This window comes from Carettochelys insculpta, chromosome 10, assembly GCF_033958435.1.
Source record: "Carettochelys insculpta isolate YL-2023 chromosome 10, ASM3395843v1, whole genome shotgun sequence".
NCBI lineage: Eukaryota > Metazoa > Chordata > Testudines > Carettochelyidae > Carettochelys > Carettochelys insculpta.
In genome coordinates this window covers 4,378,938-4,391,955 of record NC_134146.1, presented here as the reverse complement: position 1 = coordinate 4,391,955, position 13,018 = coordinate 4,378,938, and the positions used below count along the sequence as shown (strand labels likewise).

Below are 13,018 nucleotides of genomic sequence, written 5' to 3'. Positions count from 1 at the left end.
ACAGATGGCAGAACACGGAACAACGGTCTCAAGTTGTGGTTGGGAAGGTCCAGGTTGAACATTTGGAAAAACTTTTTCACTAGGAGGGTGGTGAAGCATTGGAACAGTCTACCCAGGGAAGCAGTCTAGTCTCCACCCCCAGAGGTGTTTAAGTCTCGTCTCGACAAAGCCCTGGCTGGGCTGATTTGATGGGTTTCGTCCTGCCTAGGGCAAGGGCTGGACTTGATGGCTTTTATGGTCTCTTCCAGCTCTACTGTTCTATGATTCTATGAAAGAAAAGCAAGAGTCTTCACATCTTTCAGGGCTATTTTGCATGTCATACAGTAAATAAAATGGCAAGAGACTGCTTTTATTCAAATAATCTGTTTAACACTTTGGTACCCAATTCAGGCTCAGTTGGTTAGGTTCCACCCACCACCATTAAAACAATCAAGACAGAAATGTCTGTCTTCAGGGTAAACTCACCTAGATTCAGACCTGGATCTAGATTTTGACCTGGACCGCCTTGAGTCCTCCTTGGATCGAGATCTTGCAGGAGTATGCCGTGCAGACTTTCCGGACCCATGAGCACTTCCACTTCTGGAAGCAGAACGGGATTCCTGCATGCAGATATTGAAAGTCCAATTTGTACACAATTTTTGGGTGATCTAAACTCTGTCAACAAGCTCCGGTGGAAAAAAAAAAAAAAAAAAAAAAAAAAAAAGGTAAAATTTGTGTCTCAACTATGTGTCCGGGCAGTTGAAATTAGAACTGCCTAGATTTTAATCAGTTTTTTTTTCCCTGGTAGGCACTTCTTTACCCTGCATGTGCTTTCTCTATTAAACAGATAATGCATGCATGTTTAGCAAAATATACAGGGACACATAAACAGACTAGTAATTACTTAGCGTAGTGCTTTCAGATTCCAGATTACTTCTTATCTTAACTTCATTTTTATTCCTTTTCTTCATTCTTCCGTTTCAAATTCTGACTTCTTTCATCTTCCCCACTTCACACAAATTGCTCAATATTCTATAAGTGGGACTTCTGGTCTGATAATTAGCATGCATTCACTTTCTTTTTTTTTCAAATTTCAGCTTCACTTATTCCTGAGCTTCAAATAATTCTCATTTATAAAACTTGTCAAATGACGACTTCCGCATTTTCCTTCTTCAACATTAACCTTAATAGAAAAAGAACAGGATGAAGAATATTTTAAAACTCCAGGATAAAATCTAGTGCCAAAACTGAAACTAGAAAAAAAGGCTATGTTTTTGGACTTTTTTGTTACTATATATGCAGTTCAAGAATTGGATCTACCAAGTTTTCTATTATTTTTTACATGGATATCAAATCATTCTTAGTATTGGGTAACTGCACATTCTCTATTTATGCCTAATTTTAAATTAAGTGTGCAATGGGTGAATTGGAGATTTACTACTGGTCATTTTGACATGAAAAATTTCAAGGACTACTATATCTCACGCTTCTTTAGCCACATATGTAGACATTAAGCAACAAGAAAATGTTAAAGTGTCAAAAAGTCACCATTGCACACATCTAGTTAAACTGACAATCCCCCTTTTTCAGTTAAAAAAATACAATTCGGATGTGCATTAAATGACTCAACCTGATAATGTATATTAGTGACAAAAAGGAAAAATTTTGAAGGCCTGATTTTAAAAGTTAGGTATGGGCATGTTTAATTTGCCTGCAAACTGACAGCTCTGCAAGTTTTTATGTTATATGCAACCATGGTAATTCTGCACCCAAACTGAAGATGCAATTGCGTGCATCAGTATTAATTCTGGCTCTCAAAATCTAAAGTACTATTTATACCGTTGTTTGTTACTTGCATTTTTCTTAGTATGGATAATGAATATAGCCTAATTACTCAAACTTTATGATTTTAAAGTTTCTAGCCTGTGCCGTTTCACACACAATTACAAGGCTGCAACATCTGGGACAAAAACACTGGAAAGTGATGTGTGTTTCTGAAAGTGTTGGGGTTTTTCGCATGTTTTTAAAAATTTCCTATTGATCTCCAGTTTGGAAAAAAACTCGTTATTTTGTTTAAAAAAAAAATCTAATTTTTGGGCCACGTTTCCTGTACCAGCAGCCCTTTAATTATAACATTTTGGGGCCAGAAATTATTCTAACTTCTGTTAATTCTAAGGACTTTTTTCCCTCTTTTTAACTTCATATTCTTAGTATTTGGAAAAGTCATACCAACATGTTTTGGAACAGGATAATTAGTGATTAACTGAATCAAATTACTTTTAATTTTAGCTGAAACCACCACTTTCACACAACCTAAAGAAAAGTTTGTGTGTTTTAAGTTTCACTAATTGTTTATACTTCCCCTAAATGTTTAAAATAGCATCATGAAGTCTCCAGTGAGAATTTATTTCAAACCAACAAAAATATAGAAGTCCAACATCCCTCTGAAATTTGTGAAAATTTAATCAACTATGCTACTCAGTTAGGAAGAAATAAAAGCAGCCTTTAAGTTTTCTACCCTATGCAGTATCTACTATGAGTAGTATTAGTTACATGCAATGAATGCTAATAGAAATTTTCTAATTACTAAAATTAGCTGTAAAGACATTCATCTGGAATCACCAGTATATTTAAAGAAAAATTCTTAATTCACCCCAAAATTCTTCCTCATTTTAAGTTTCTATGAACCAATTCAAATAGTCAAATTTTTAATTTTTTCCCCCCAGAATTTATTTCTGTCAATTCAAACCTACTTTCATCTGAATACAATTTCTTCTCAGTAAAGTACTTTATGCACAATAAAAATAAAAATGGATAAAAAGTTCTAGAGATGAGGTTTCTTAAACCTAGGTCAACTTACTCAGGGTTCTCCAAATATACTTTTCAGGCATGGGCACAGAAACATATTGAACACTGACAATTCCCTAGTTTGCCATAATCCACTGAAACACAACATTGTTTTCTACATGTAACCCTTACAGACCTTGTGATGTTCTCCGTAAACTAAGCCTATGGTGTCCAACATGCTAACCACTAGACATATGTAGCTATTTGGCTTGGATGAGTGTGGGTAGCTGGCTTGAATAAAAATACATATTTTCAGCGTGGCTAGCTTACTACAGCTGTACCGACTGGACACCACAGAACTAAGCTCTCATTTTTAAATTAATTTCTTGTTTTTACTCGGGTCTTATCAAACTTGCACATAAGAGCAATACTATGGTGCAAACTGCTAACGTTCATTTTAACTGCATAATTTCAAAGATTACATTCCATCCAAGAAACTATATTACCAAGTGCATCATCATCTGAAGTGGAACATGTTAAACCATCAACAGTGCCAGACAACAATTACAAAGGTTGGCAAAACATTGGTTCATACACAAACGCAGAGGTAACCAAACTAAGCAGAATTCCCTTTAAAAAAAATCGCAGAAGGAAACCTAAAAAGAGAAAAAAGATAATTGCTTAATATCAACACCCTAAATTAAGCAATTGGCTTCTCTCTCGTGTAGCATTTTTAGATTTGTTCTCCTCTCCTGTAACTTTTAAAGCTTATGGCACAGAATGACAACATTTCTTTCCCTAACCCTTAATTTCAATCTAACTTTCTATAGAATCTCCCCAGATTGCTTGTCAGAGTATTTGAAGAACGTTTCTCCTTCAACTCTAAAGGGGACATGCTACTTCAGCAATCCATAGAAGACAAAGGAAAGCTGGACGTGACATGAGCAGAGCTTGTCAAAACCATCCCTTCACTTGGCAAAACTGACTCAGCACTCCCTTCAGAGTCAGAGTACTTTACCTCAAATACTAGAAGCCAAGAAATGATGTATTTCCCCACTATACGTCCCTTAGCTTCCCAAGCTTCTCCCATGGCTAATTTTTTACAATTTTTAGCTCTCGTTAACTTGGTTTTGCTCTTCCCCATCTGAGATTTCCTCTCTTCCTAATTGTATTGCTTTATGCTCCCCCTGTATTGACTTCTGTCTCAAGCCAGCACGCTATACACAGGAGCAAAAAGGCAGCCCTACTTGTACTGTGGCTGGGAGAAGAGTGGCAGAAAAGTTGGTTTCTTCCCCATGCACTGTAAGCAAAACGGTACATCTGCAAAACGTTTCCAACTGGAAATTTGTATTTCTAATCTTTTACATTTAAACAGTTTTCTAAACCTGAATTTCAACGTTACAGAGGGGGTATTCTAATTCTAAAACAACTACCCACTGGTTCCCTGCATCTGCTACTATATATGTTCTCACATTTTTCCCTCCTTCATGCTATTTTGGATTTTGAGACTGTGTGGGAGGCATTAGGTTAGGGGTTGTAGTTCCTGTAGCATTCATGCCACGTATTTTTGGCATACATATGACAAAATATACAGCCAAAACAAACAAAAACCAAAGCACTGAAAAAGGGAATACAAGAAACTAGAAACTCAAATCCAAGCCTTCCATTAATTACCAGTATAGCCTCACGTGGGTACAAAATTAATATCTCTATCTGCAAAGAATGAGCCATGGATCTCTTCGTCCACAGATATAAAGTATGTATCTGATAGGGATGTAAAACCCCGTTTAACTGGTTGAATGCTAAGTTTAACTAGTTAACTGATTAAACCAGTTTTGGGGAAGAGGGGAGCTGGGGAGGCCACTGCAGCCCAGCTGGGCCGGAGCAACCCCCCACCACAGACAGGGGCTGCTCTGACTGCAGCAGCTCCTGTCTGTGATGGCCTCGGACCAGGGCACTCCAGCCTAGCTGCAACAACTCCTTTCCCCGGCCACCCCACCCGCTGGGGTCACCACAGTGACAGGGCTACTTCTGCACAGCTTGAGTGCCCCTGTATGACGTAGCCCTGCACGCTGCTGCTCTAGCCTGTGCTGGTTAACCATAACTAGTAGCCTTTAACATCCCTAATATCTGCAGACTTGCAAGGCTCTAATTGTGGTCATAACTATAATAGAAAAATTAAGATGTAATTTGCTATAAATATAGAACAGTTATAAAAGCAGAATTAACTTTAGGAAGGTAGACTTTTCAGGAGTGCTCCAGGTGGTGAAAGAAGCTGTAAGGAATAAGGCAACCACAAACAGATAAAAGAAAATCATGCTTACAGAAATACCAGCTGAAAATCATTTCTACAATAATTAAACTACAAGTAATAGGGGTTGAGTCATCGTGGAGGGATAACTAACGTGAAGTGAAATTTAAAAACACCAGAAATTTCAGACAATGCACTTATCCTGAAGGTCCTGTTAATTTGTGAGTTTGCAATCATTTTTAAAAGTCTTTCTATTCTTTGTTACTATGTAAGAGTCTCGCAAAAGAGGGAAAATGAGCAAGTGAAAAGCCTTTCACTTTTTGTAATATTACATTTTTAATTACAATGACTGGAGGTAAATTCAAGAGGTTGATTTTGATGTAATGCAGGGGCAGGCAAGATCTGACAAGCCTTTTAATCTGGCAAGTGGCAGGTTCCTGGGGCTGTGGAGAGGATGAGCTTTGCTGTTGCCCTACCCCCAAGCAAAATTTCTCAGCTCCTATTAGCTGGAAACCAGCCAATGGGAGCTGGGAGATTTTGCTGGAGACAGAGGCACAGCATGAAGAGAACACCCTCTCCCCAGCAGACGCCCATATGGAACAGCTAGCTCAGTGGTCTGCAACCGAAGCAGAAAAGAACCATTTTTCAATACTTCTTCAATGCGTCAAGAGCCGCAATACATATGAATAGGAGACAGTCCTTTATAAATATCAGCCCATACTTTTTGTCACCTCTATTTTAAGAGCAGTGCACACAATAATTTGTACCAGTTAGCGAGTGAAGTTACCTCCATCCCCAGGCTTTACCTGCCACAGCACTCCAACCCCCACCTGCCATCCCCAGGCTTAACTCCTCTTAGCCCCAAACCAGCCCCCACCACCCTCAAGATTAACCTGCCTCAGACAAGGAGCTCAGCATGCTGCCACTGGTCCAGCAGGGACAGACCCAGCCACCCCTTCCCCTAGGCCTCCTGCTCACTTCCCCCAGTGCAGCGCGGGCAGATCCTTGCCCCGCAGTGCTGAAATAATGGAACTAAATTGAACTGGTTTCACAGCTGGATTCCTCCCACTGCTCTGCTGGCCGTTAAACCAACTAAATTTAGTTCCATCATTTCAACCACAGTGGGGCGGAGAGCTGCAAGAGGAGTCAGCAGCATCAGCATCCGAAGCCCCATGCAGCTCCGGAGCCACAGGTTGTGGACACTTGAGCTAGCTGCTTCGAGCCATCTGGGGCTGCTGGTAGACGTGGAAGTCTGAGTGTACTGCTGGTCAGGGGCTGCTTAGGTAAGTGCCTCCCAGCTAGAATCTGCCTCTCGCACATCCCTGCTGCATCCAAGACCCTATACTCGCTCCAACATCTCTTCCCCCAGGCCTGAATCCTCTCCTGAATCCCACTCCGCTGCTCCAGGTCACAAAGCCCTCTTTCAACCAACTCCCTACCCTATCCTACATTCCAGTTTCCTACTCTGAGCTCCCATCTTCACCAAACCGACAAACCAGACCTCCTCCATTGAGAAGTCAGTCCCTGATCACTTACCAAAATCTTGGAGTACCCCCTTGTTCTCCTTCACTGCTCCCAAAAAAAATCAAAAATCACTCTCCACCCCTCACTACTGTTTAGACTGAGCTACGGCATAAGTATTTTCAAATGGCGCTAACTGTTCCTCATATACAGCTTGAAAAGTAGTGAAACTTAAAACAATTTCATATTCGCAACTGACATTGTGACACGTTTCTTTATTAGTAAACAATTTAAAGTTGTTGTGTAAGCATGCTATAGATAAAGCACCTACAGAATGTTAACTGACTCAAATATAGGGCAGCGGGCATTCAGCACAATTATAATCATCTTTCAGTGGCCATATCACTACAATAGGGGGTGTTTTCAGAAGCTGATAAAAATACCCAAATACCATTTTCCACGAGAAGACAAGGCCAATAAATCCAATCAGATGTTTAGCACCCTCCACTCTTATTTGGCAAGTCAAAAGGAACTGAATCAGCATTTGCAGGTTCCAAACATTCCTAAATAAAACTACAGGCCAAGATAACCACACGTTTTCTGCCAAGTCTTAGTGGTTTACTTCAGGAGTAACTAAAACATCACTGAAGCAACATTTGGCATAAAGTGACTTCAAACAAAAGCAGGAACCACTGCCTGTGTGAATTGTGAAAAATATTCCCATTTATTTCAAAGGCTGGATTTTGCACAATTTACAGACTCTCAATCTTGAACAGTTTGTCAGTCAATATACATCAGAGATCTGACTATACTGGGAGATAAGCAAATGCTATTTGTGCCAAAAAATAAATCACATCTCACTGTATTGCTCGACCAACAGCACTGTATGATGATTAAAGTGGAGACCCCAACTTCCAGAACGAAACAACAAAAAGCAATTCTCTCTGACCTCATCAAAAAAGGTACTTAACTCTACTAGGGAAAATGTCACAAAAGCCAATAGTTTTTGCCGTATGTCAAGCCTCAGGATATCAGTGAAATAAGGTGGGTGAGTTAATTGTTTATTGGGCCACTTTCCATTGGTTAGACACTTCCAACCTTATACCGAGCTGCTTCTTACTGAAGAGCTGTTTAAACTCAAAACCTTGTCTCTTTCACCGAGAAGATAGTCCAACAAAATATTAATTCACCACCTTGTCTCACATAAGATGTTAGTCTAAAAGAGAAAATTTGTTAAAATTACTAATAGTACTCCTGTATGACTAGGTTTTATTATTAAATGCTAATGGGATACATCTGATTTTAGATCTTGCCTATGTCTATGATGATAGGAGGTTGATTACTTATGCAACTGTCTGAAAAAGGCCTAAAAGTAGGATGACAGTTTAATTTTCACACATTTTCTATCATTTCACGATATAAAGTCCTCGCCACATCAGTATTTCTTCACAAGTTTTAATATAGCTTCCATAAATACTAATCCAAGGTACCTTGTGTGAGCAAACTGTACTCAAACCCTGTCAGTTTTCTCCCCCGCTCAGTCAATTAGGGTTTATACCAGTAAACTCACATACAGATACCTGAGTACAGTAGTCCATCATGATAAGGGACTACAGAGCATAAGTGATAAGTGTGTTCTTTTCTTTGCAGAAACGTGATTGGCTTAAAGACAAGACGTAGAACTCAAAATAAGACTGGAAAACACTATGCTAAAATGTTGCCTTTTGGAAAAAAAAACAAACAAAAAAACCACCATCTCATAGTCTAGTTTCTTGAATGTGCCCTGATATTTAAATGGAACCATGACCCTCCAACTGTTGATTATTTAGGACATGGGTGTCCAACCTTTTGGCTTGCCTGGGCCGCACTGAGTGAAGAGGAATTGTCTTGGGCCGCATATAAAATATATAACATAGTTAATGTATATAAATCACATAATAATGTTAAAAGTTTATGATCTTGTGGGGCCGCATTACTAGCTGTCCAGGGCCGCATGCGGCCTGTCGGCTGGACACGCCTGATTTAGGATATGTCTACAGTGCAATTATGTTAACCCAGTACCAGGACACCACGTGGAGCCAGAAGTACAAACACAAGTCAAGCCCAGGGTCCAACGCCTATTCCTCTACAGCATGGTTTCCCAAACTGTGTGGGTGTGCAGAAATTCAGGGGGGTGTGAGGCAACCCACATTGAAAGGTGACTGAGGATGGGTTGGAAGGGGAGGAGGATGGAGTTAGATCGGGAGCTGGGGGTGCCTGATTTGGGTAAAGAGGAGTAGGAGCAGGGGGCTGGTGGTGCCTGGCTTTGTGGGAGGGGAGGGGCTCAGGTGGGCAGCTCATGGGGCTTGGGTGGGCCAGGTTGCAGGATTCACAGGGCTTGGGCAGCTGGCCCCGACATCGCTGGGCTCAAGCGGCTCAGGCTGGCGGGTGGGTGGCTGGCCCAGGCAGGCGGCTCAGCTGCTGGCGGGTGGGTGGCCCTGGCAGTGAGGGGCTCAGGCAGGGGGCTCTGGCAGCACAAGTCTCAGGCGGGCAGGGCAGCTGGCACAGGGCTCAGGCAGCTGGGGCTACACCAGGCACCTGCAAGGGGCCAAAGAAAACTGCTTATTTATAATTTTAAAATAACATTTTTATATCAAGTTTTTGTGTTTATTGTAAATTATGAATTGAATTTTTTGTTTAAGGGGGGTTTGATTATGGTAATGAAGAGGTAGGTGTGTGTGAAGGTGTCTCAAATCAAAAAAGGGGTGGGGGGGGGCGATGCCAAAAAGTTTGGGAGCCACTGCTCTACTGGTTGGTGTAGTCCTGCTTGACAGAGACCAGAGGAGTTAGCTGGAAGTATGCCACAGCTTTCTTAGCCCTCTTACCCCCAACAACCTGCACTCCACTACTGAAAAGTGAAGCTAACTCTATCCCCTTTGCAAGCGGCAGCACCTCAGGTTAGCATTAAACCATTCTGTTCTGACCAGCATTCTGCAAGCAGACAACCAGAGTCTCCTGGATTTTAACAGTGGAGAGTGAACTGATCAAACCTTTTGAAAAGTGAGCTGCTTTCCTGTAACTGTGGAGTGGACAGGTAAGTTGTACCACAGTGTACTATGGTCCAGGCTAGACTGGCCACATTTCGGGACAAAGTACTAGGAATTTTTGGGATTCTATTACCATGACTGCTATGTGGAAACCAGAGACCTAGATGTGAGCATGGGTTAGCAAAGTTTGAATGTAGGTTTACATACAACAGCTGTTCGAGCCCAGGGTTCCCTCAGACTGATCAGCTGACTCAAGTCCTACTAACCATAGTCTAACACAGAAGTGCATACTCAAAATCCAGTACTATTCAATACTGTTACAACGGCAAACAATGACAAGTTTGACAGGTAGCCATGTTAATGTTTCCGCAAAAAACAAGAAGCCCGATGGCATATTAAAGACTAACAAATTTATTAGGAGTATAAATTTTGGCGAGCTAATGATCAGTTTGTCAAACGCAGGAAGTGAAAGAATCAAAGGGCAGGGATATATACACATATTGATGGGAGTGTTACAACAATGTTAATGAGGCTGTATACTTTTCTAACACTTCCATTAATGTATGTATTTAACAAATGAGATCTGAGGGATATATAGATAATCTAAGATGCCAGCAGGCTCCTTGTTATTTATGCACACCATGAAATTTTACACTTACTACTGGAAAAATGAGTATATGGATGCAATTGAAAATTTCATATTAACGTCCTAAATATTGATTTCTATTGATAATTAAATTTTACTTTAAAACAAAAGGAAATGGGAAACCACCACGACAGATTTAGTGTCAATAGCACCAACAAGGAATGTTAAATGGTTAACCTGTAAGCCAGACTTTGCCAGTGAACCCCAGCCACAGTAGGCCCTAAGTTCAATGGTTAAGTGTTCGAATTTAAAGGTAACCCTTGTACATCCCTGTTACCAGCCAATAGGTAAATCTAAAAACAGCTACGTAGGTTTCGGGCATACGAGAAATCAAAAACCATATTCTTGCCAAGATTTGAATTTTAACCAATTTACTCCATACAGATCACACCGATAAGCCTCTTTTGCCAGCAAAGTCCTATGGCACCTTACAGACTAACACATTTTGGTGACAAGTATCAGAGAGGAAGCCATGTTAGTCTGTACCTTCGAGAACAAGAAGTCCTTTGGCACCTTATAGACTAACAGATATTTTGGAGCATAAGCTTTCGTCGGCAAAGACCCGCTTTGTCAGATTCATGCATCTGATGAAGCAGGTCTTTGCCCAGGAAAGCTTATGCTCCAAAATATGTGATAGCCTATAAGGTGCCAAAGGACTTCTTGTTTTTGAAAATACAGACTAACTTGGCTACGTCTGATACTTCTGACACCAAAGTAATTCACCTCCCCATTTCTGCTTTTTTGCAGTTAACACTGCTTGTTTCTGAAGATGCCTTTTACTGTCTCGTAAGGCTTCCACAGCTAATTTTATGTCCTTCCCAAGAACGAAGGATAATACTGTCTCAATAATCACTTTTGCAGAACCAAACTTCAGGACTTGTAGTTATGTCAGAGAATACTGCCCAGATATACGTCTTATTTTTAAACATGACCCAGGAAGCCACAATCTGTGTGTACAGACTAATATTCTGGTTGTTTCCATGGACAACTGTAATTTTTTTTCACACAAATAATTACAAGTAACTGAGTCAAAGGTGTGTCGAATATCGGAGGGGTAGCCGTGTTAGTCTGGATCTGTAACAGCAACGAAGGGTTCTGTGGCACCTTACAGACTAACAGAAAAGTTCTGAGCATGAGCTTTCGTGAGCCCTGACTCACTTCATCAGATGCTCCTGGTGAAGCATCTGATGAAGTGAGTCTGGGCTCACGAAAGCTCATGCTCAGAACTTTTCTGTTAGTCTGTAAGGTGTCACAAGACCCTTCGTTGCTGAGCCAAAGGTATGAACAATTAAACAACTATAACTGATAGAAATTCCAAGGTGTGTGATTATTTGCACAGTATAATTTTTGAACAGTATTATCAAACAAAGAAGGTATCAGAAGGTTTTGCTGCAGGTCCAGGCAGAACCACTGGAAACAGTTATTTTCGCCAGAGAGATTTTCCTCTTAATTTTGATGTATGGGTGATCAAATGGGCAATTTTCTAGCGCGCAAGTCCACAGAATCACTGCCTGAACAACCGTGCTGGCCCCGTTTTAGGGGAAAATACCACAATCTAAGCCACGAGCACCCTTCACAAGCCCAGCCAACTGCTTACATCTGGGCGGCGGGACATTCTGGCATCTCCTTGATGCAGGCAAAGGCAGCTCAGGCCTGCGACAGCACGGATGGTAAAGCAGGCTGGCCCTCTCCACGCCCATTTCTGGCACCGCCAGCTGCTGCTGGCTAGTGCCGAGGGCCCCAGCTAACAGTGCAGCGGGAGCGCCAGGCCAGACAGCACACGCCGGGCAGGTGAGTGTCACTGCAGGGGGCGAGGGCGGGCCATCGCCAGGGCCGGCGGAGGGGACCTACGCCCCAGCGCAGCGCCGGGAGCGGATGCCCTGTTTGGGCTCCGCGCGGGAGCCCGGAGGGTGGGGGTGGAGCCCCAGGAAGCGGAAGAGGCCTGCGGAGAGTGGGGCCCGGCAGCACGCCCAGGCCGCGCGGCGCCGGATGCAGGGCGCAGAACGCGCGCCCGGCCATTTTGTCCCTTTGGCGGGTCCCCAGCCCAAGATGGCGCCGGGAGGACTCACCACAGAGCGCGCAGCCGGGCGGCTAGAGCGTCCCCGCCTCTCCCCCCCCACATTAGCGGCCCAGCGCCATTTTCCCGCGCCCACCCCGGCCGGCTCCAACGGACGGGCCTCCCGCGCTTCTCCTCCCGCCGCAGGCTCCGCCGCGCTCCCCGTTCCGGCGCCAGGACCGGCCCTGCCACGCGGGGCCGCGGAGCCGAGCCCCAGAGGGGGGGCCGCGCGGCCGCGCTGGAGGCCCGGCCGGCTGCGCGCTCAGGCTCCGTGTATTACCCGCTCGCCGTAGTTCTGCTCCCCGCTGTCGCTCATTGTCCCTCGGAGGCCGCCAACAACCGTCGCACCAACCGCCGCAACCGTCCGGCGCCAGCGCTCGCCACCCGGGAACGGAAGTGACGCACGTGTCCGGCCAGGCCCCGCCCCTGAGTGACGCATCCGCCGCCCTCAACCTCCCGCAGTGATTGGATGAGCCTAGCCCCTCCTCCGGCTGGAGGGGGGAGTCTAGAGGCTGATTCCTTCCCCCGGGGAAGGGGGAGTCCAGCCACTTCAGGGAGATCTCGTTCCTGGTCCAGCGGGGGAGGGGGGACCTCAGGGGCCGCACGGTGTATGCGCACTGGGGGGGAGCACTGGTTGTGCATACGCCCGCGGGCACGGAGGGGCTGCTGGGTGGATGTGGAATAGGAGGAGTAGTGGGGGGTGGATGTGGAATGGAAGGGGCAGTGGGGTTGCAGGGTGTACGGGCTGGGGGGGATGTATGTGCACCTGGGGGGGTGCTGGGTGGATGTGGAATGGGAGGAGTAGTGGGGGG

At 43.8% G+C, this 13,018-nt stretch overlaps 1 protein-coding gene across 3 annotated transcripts in view; it reads right to left on the bottom strand.

Moving 5' to 3' along the window:
* The window catches only part of TRA2B (transformer 2 beta homolog), a 34,991-nt gene extending 22,379 nt beyond the window's left edge, over nt 1–12,612 (bottom strand). For 2 of the 3 annotated variants that reach the window (XM_075003701.1, XM_075003703.1), the window contains exons 1-2: nt 12,487–12,612; nt 466–599 (exon numbers count right to left, since the gene is read on the bottom strand). In XM_075003701.1, the coding sequence (XP_074859802.1) occupies nt 466–599; nt 12,487–12,522 (170 nt within the window). In that variant the 5' untranslated portion in view covers nt 12,523–12,612. Of the gene's footprint in view, nt 1–465; nt 666–883; nt 1,082–12,486 lie in introns of those variants that run through there. The other variant, XM_075003702.1, reaches the window with a different exon arrangement.
* Between the last annotated feature and the right edge of the window lie 406 nt (nt 12,613–13,018).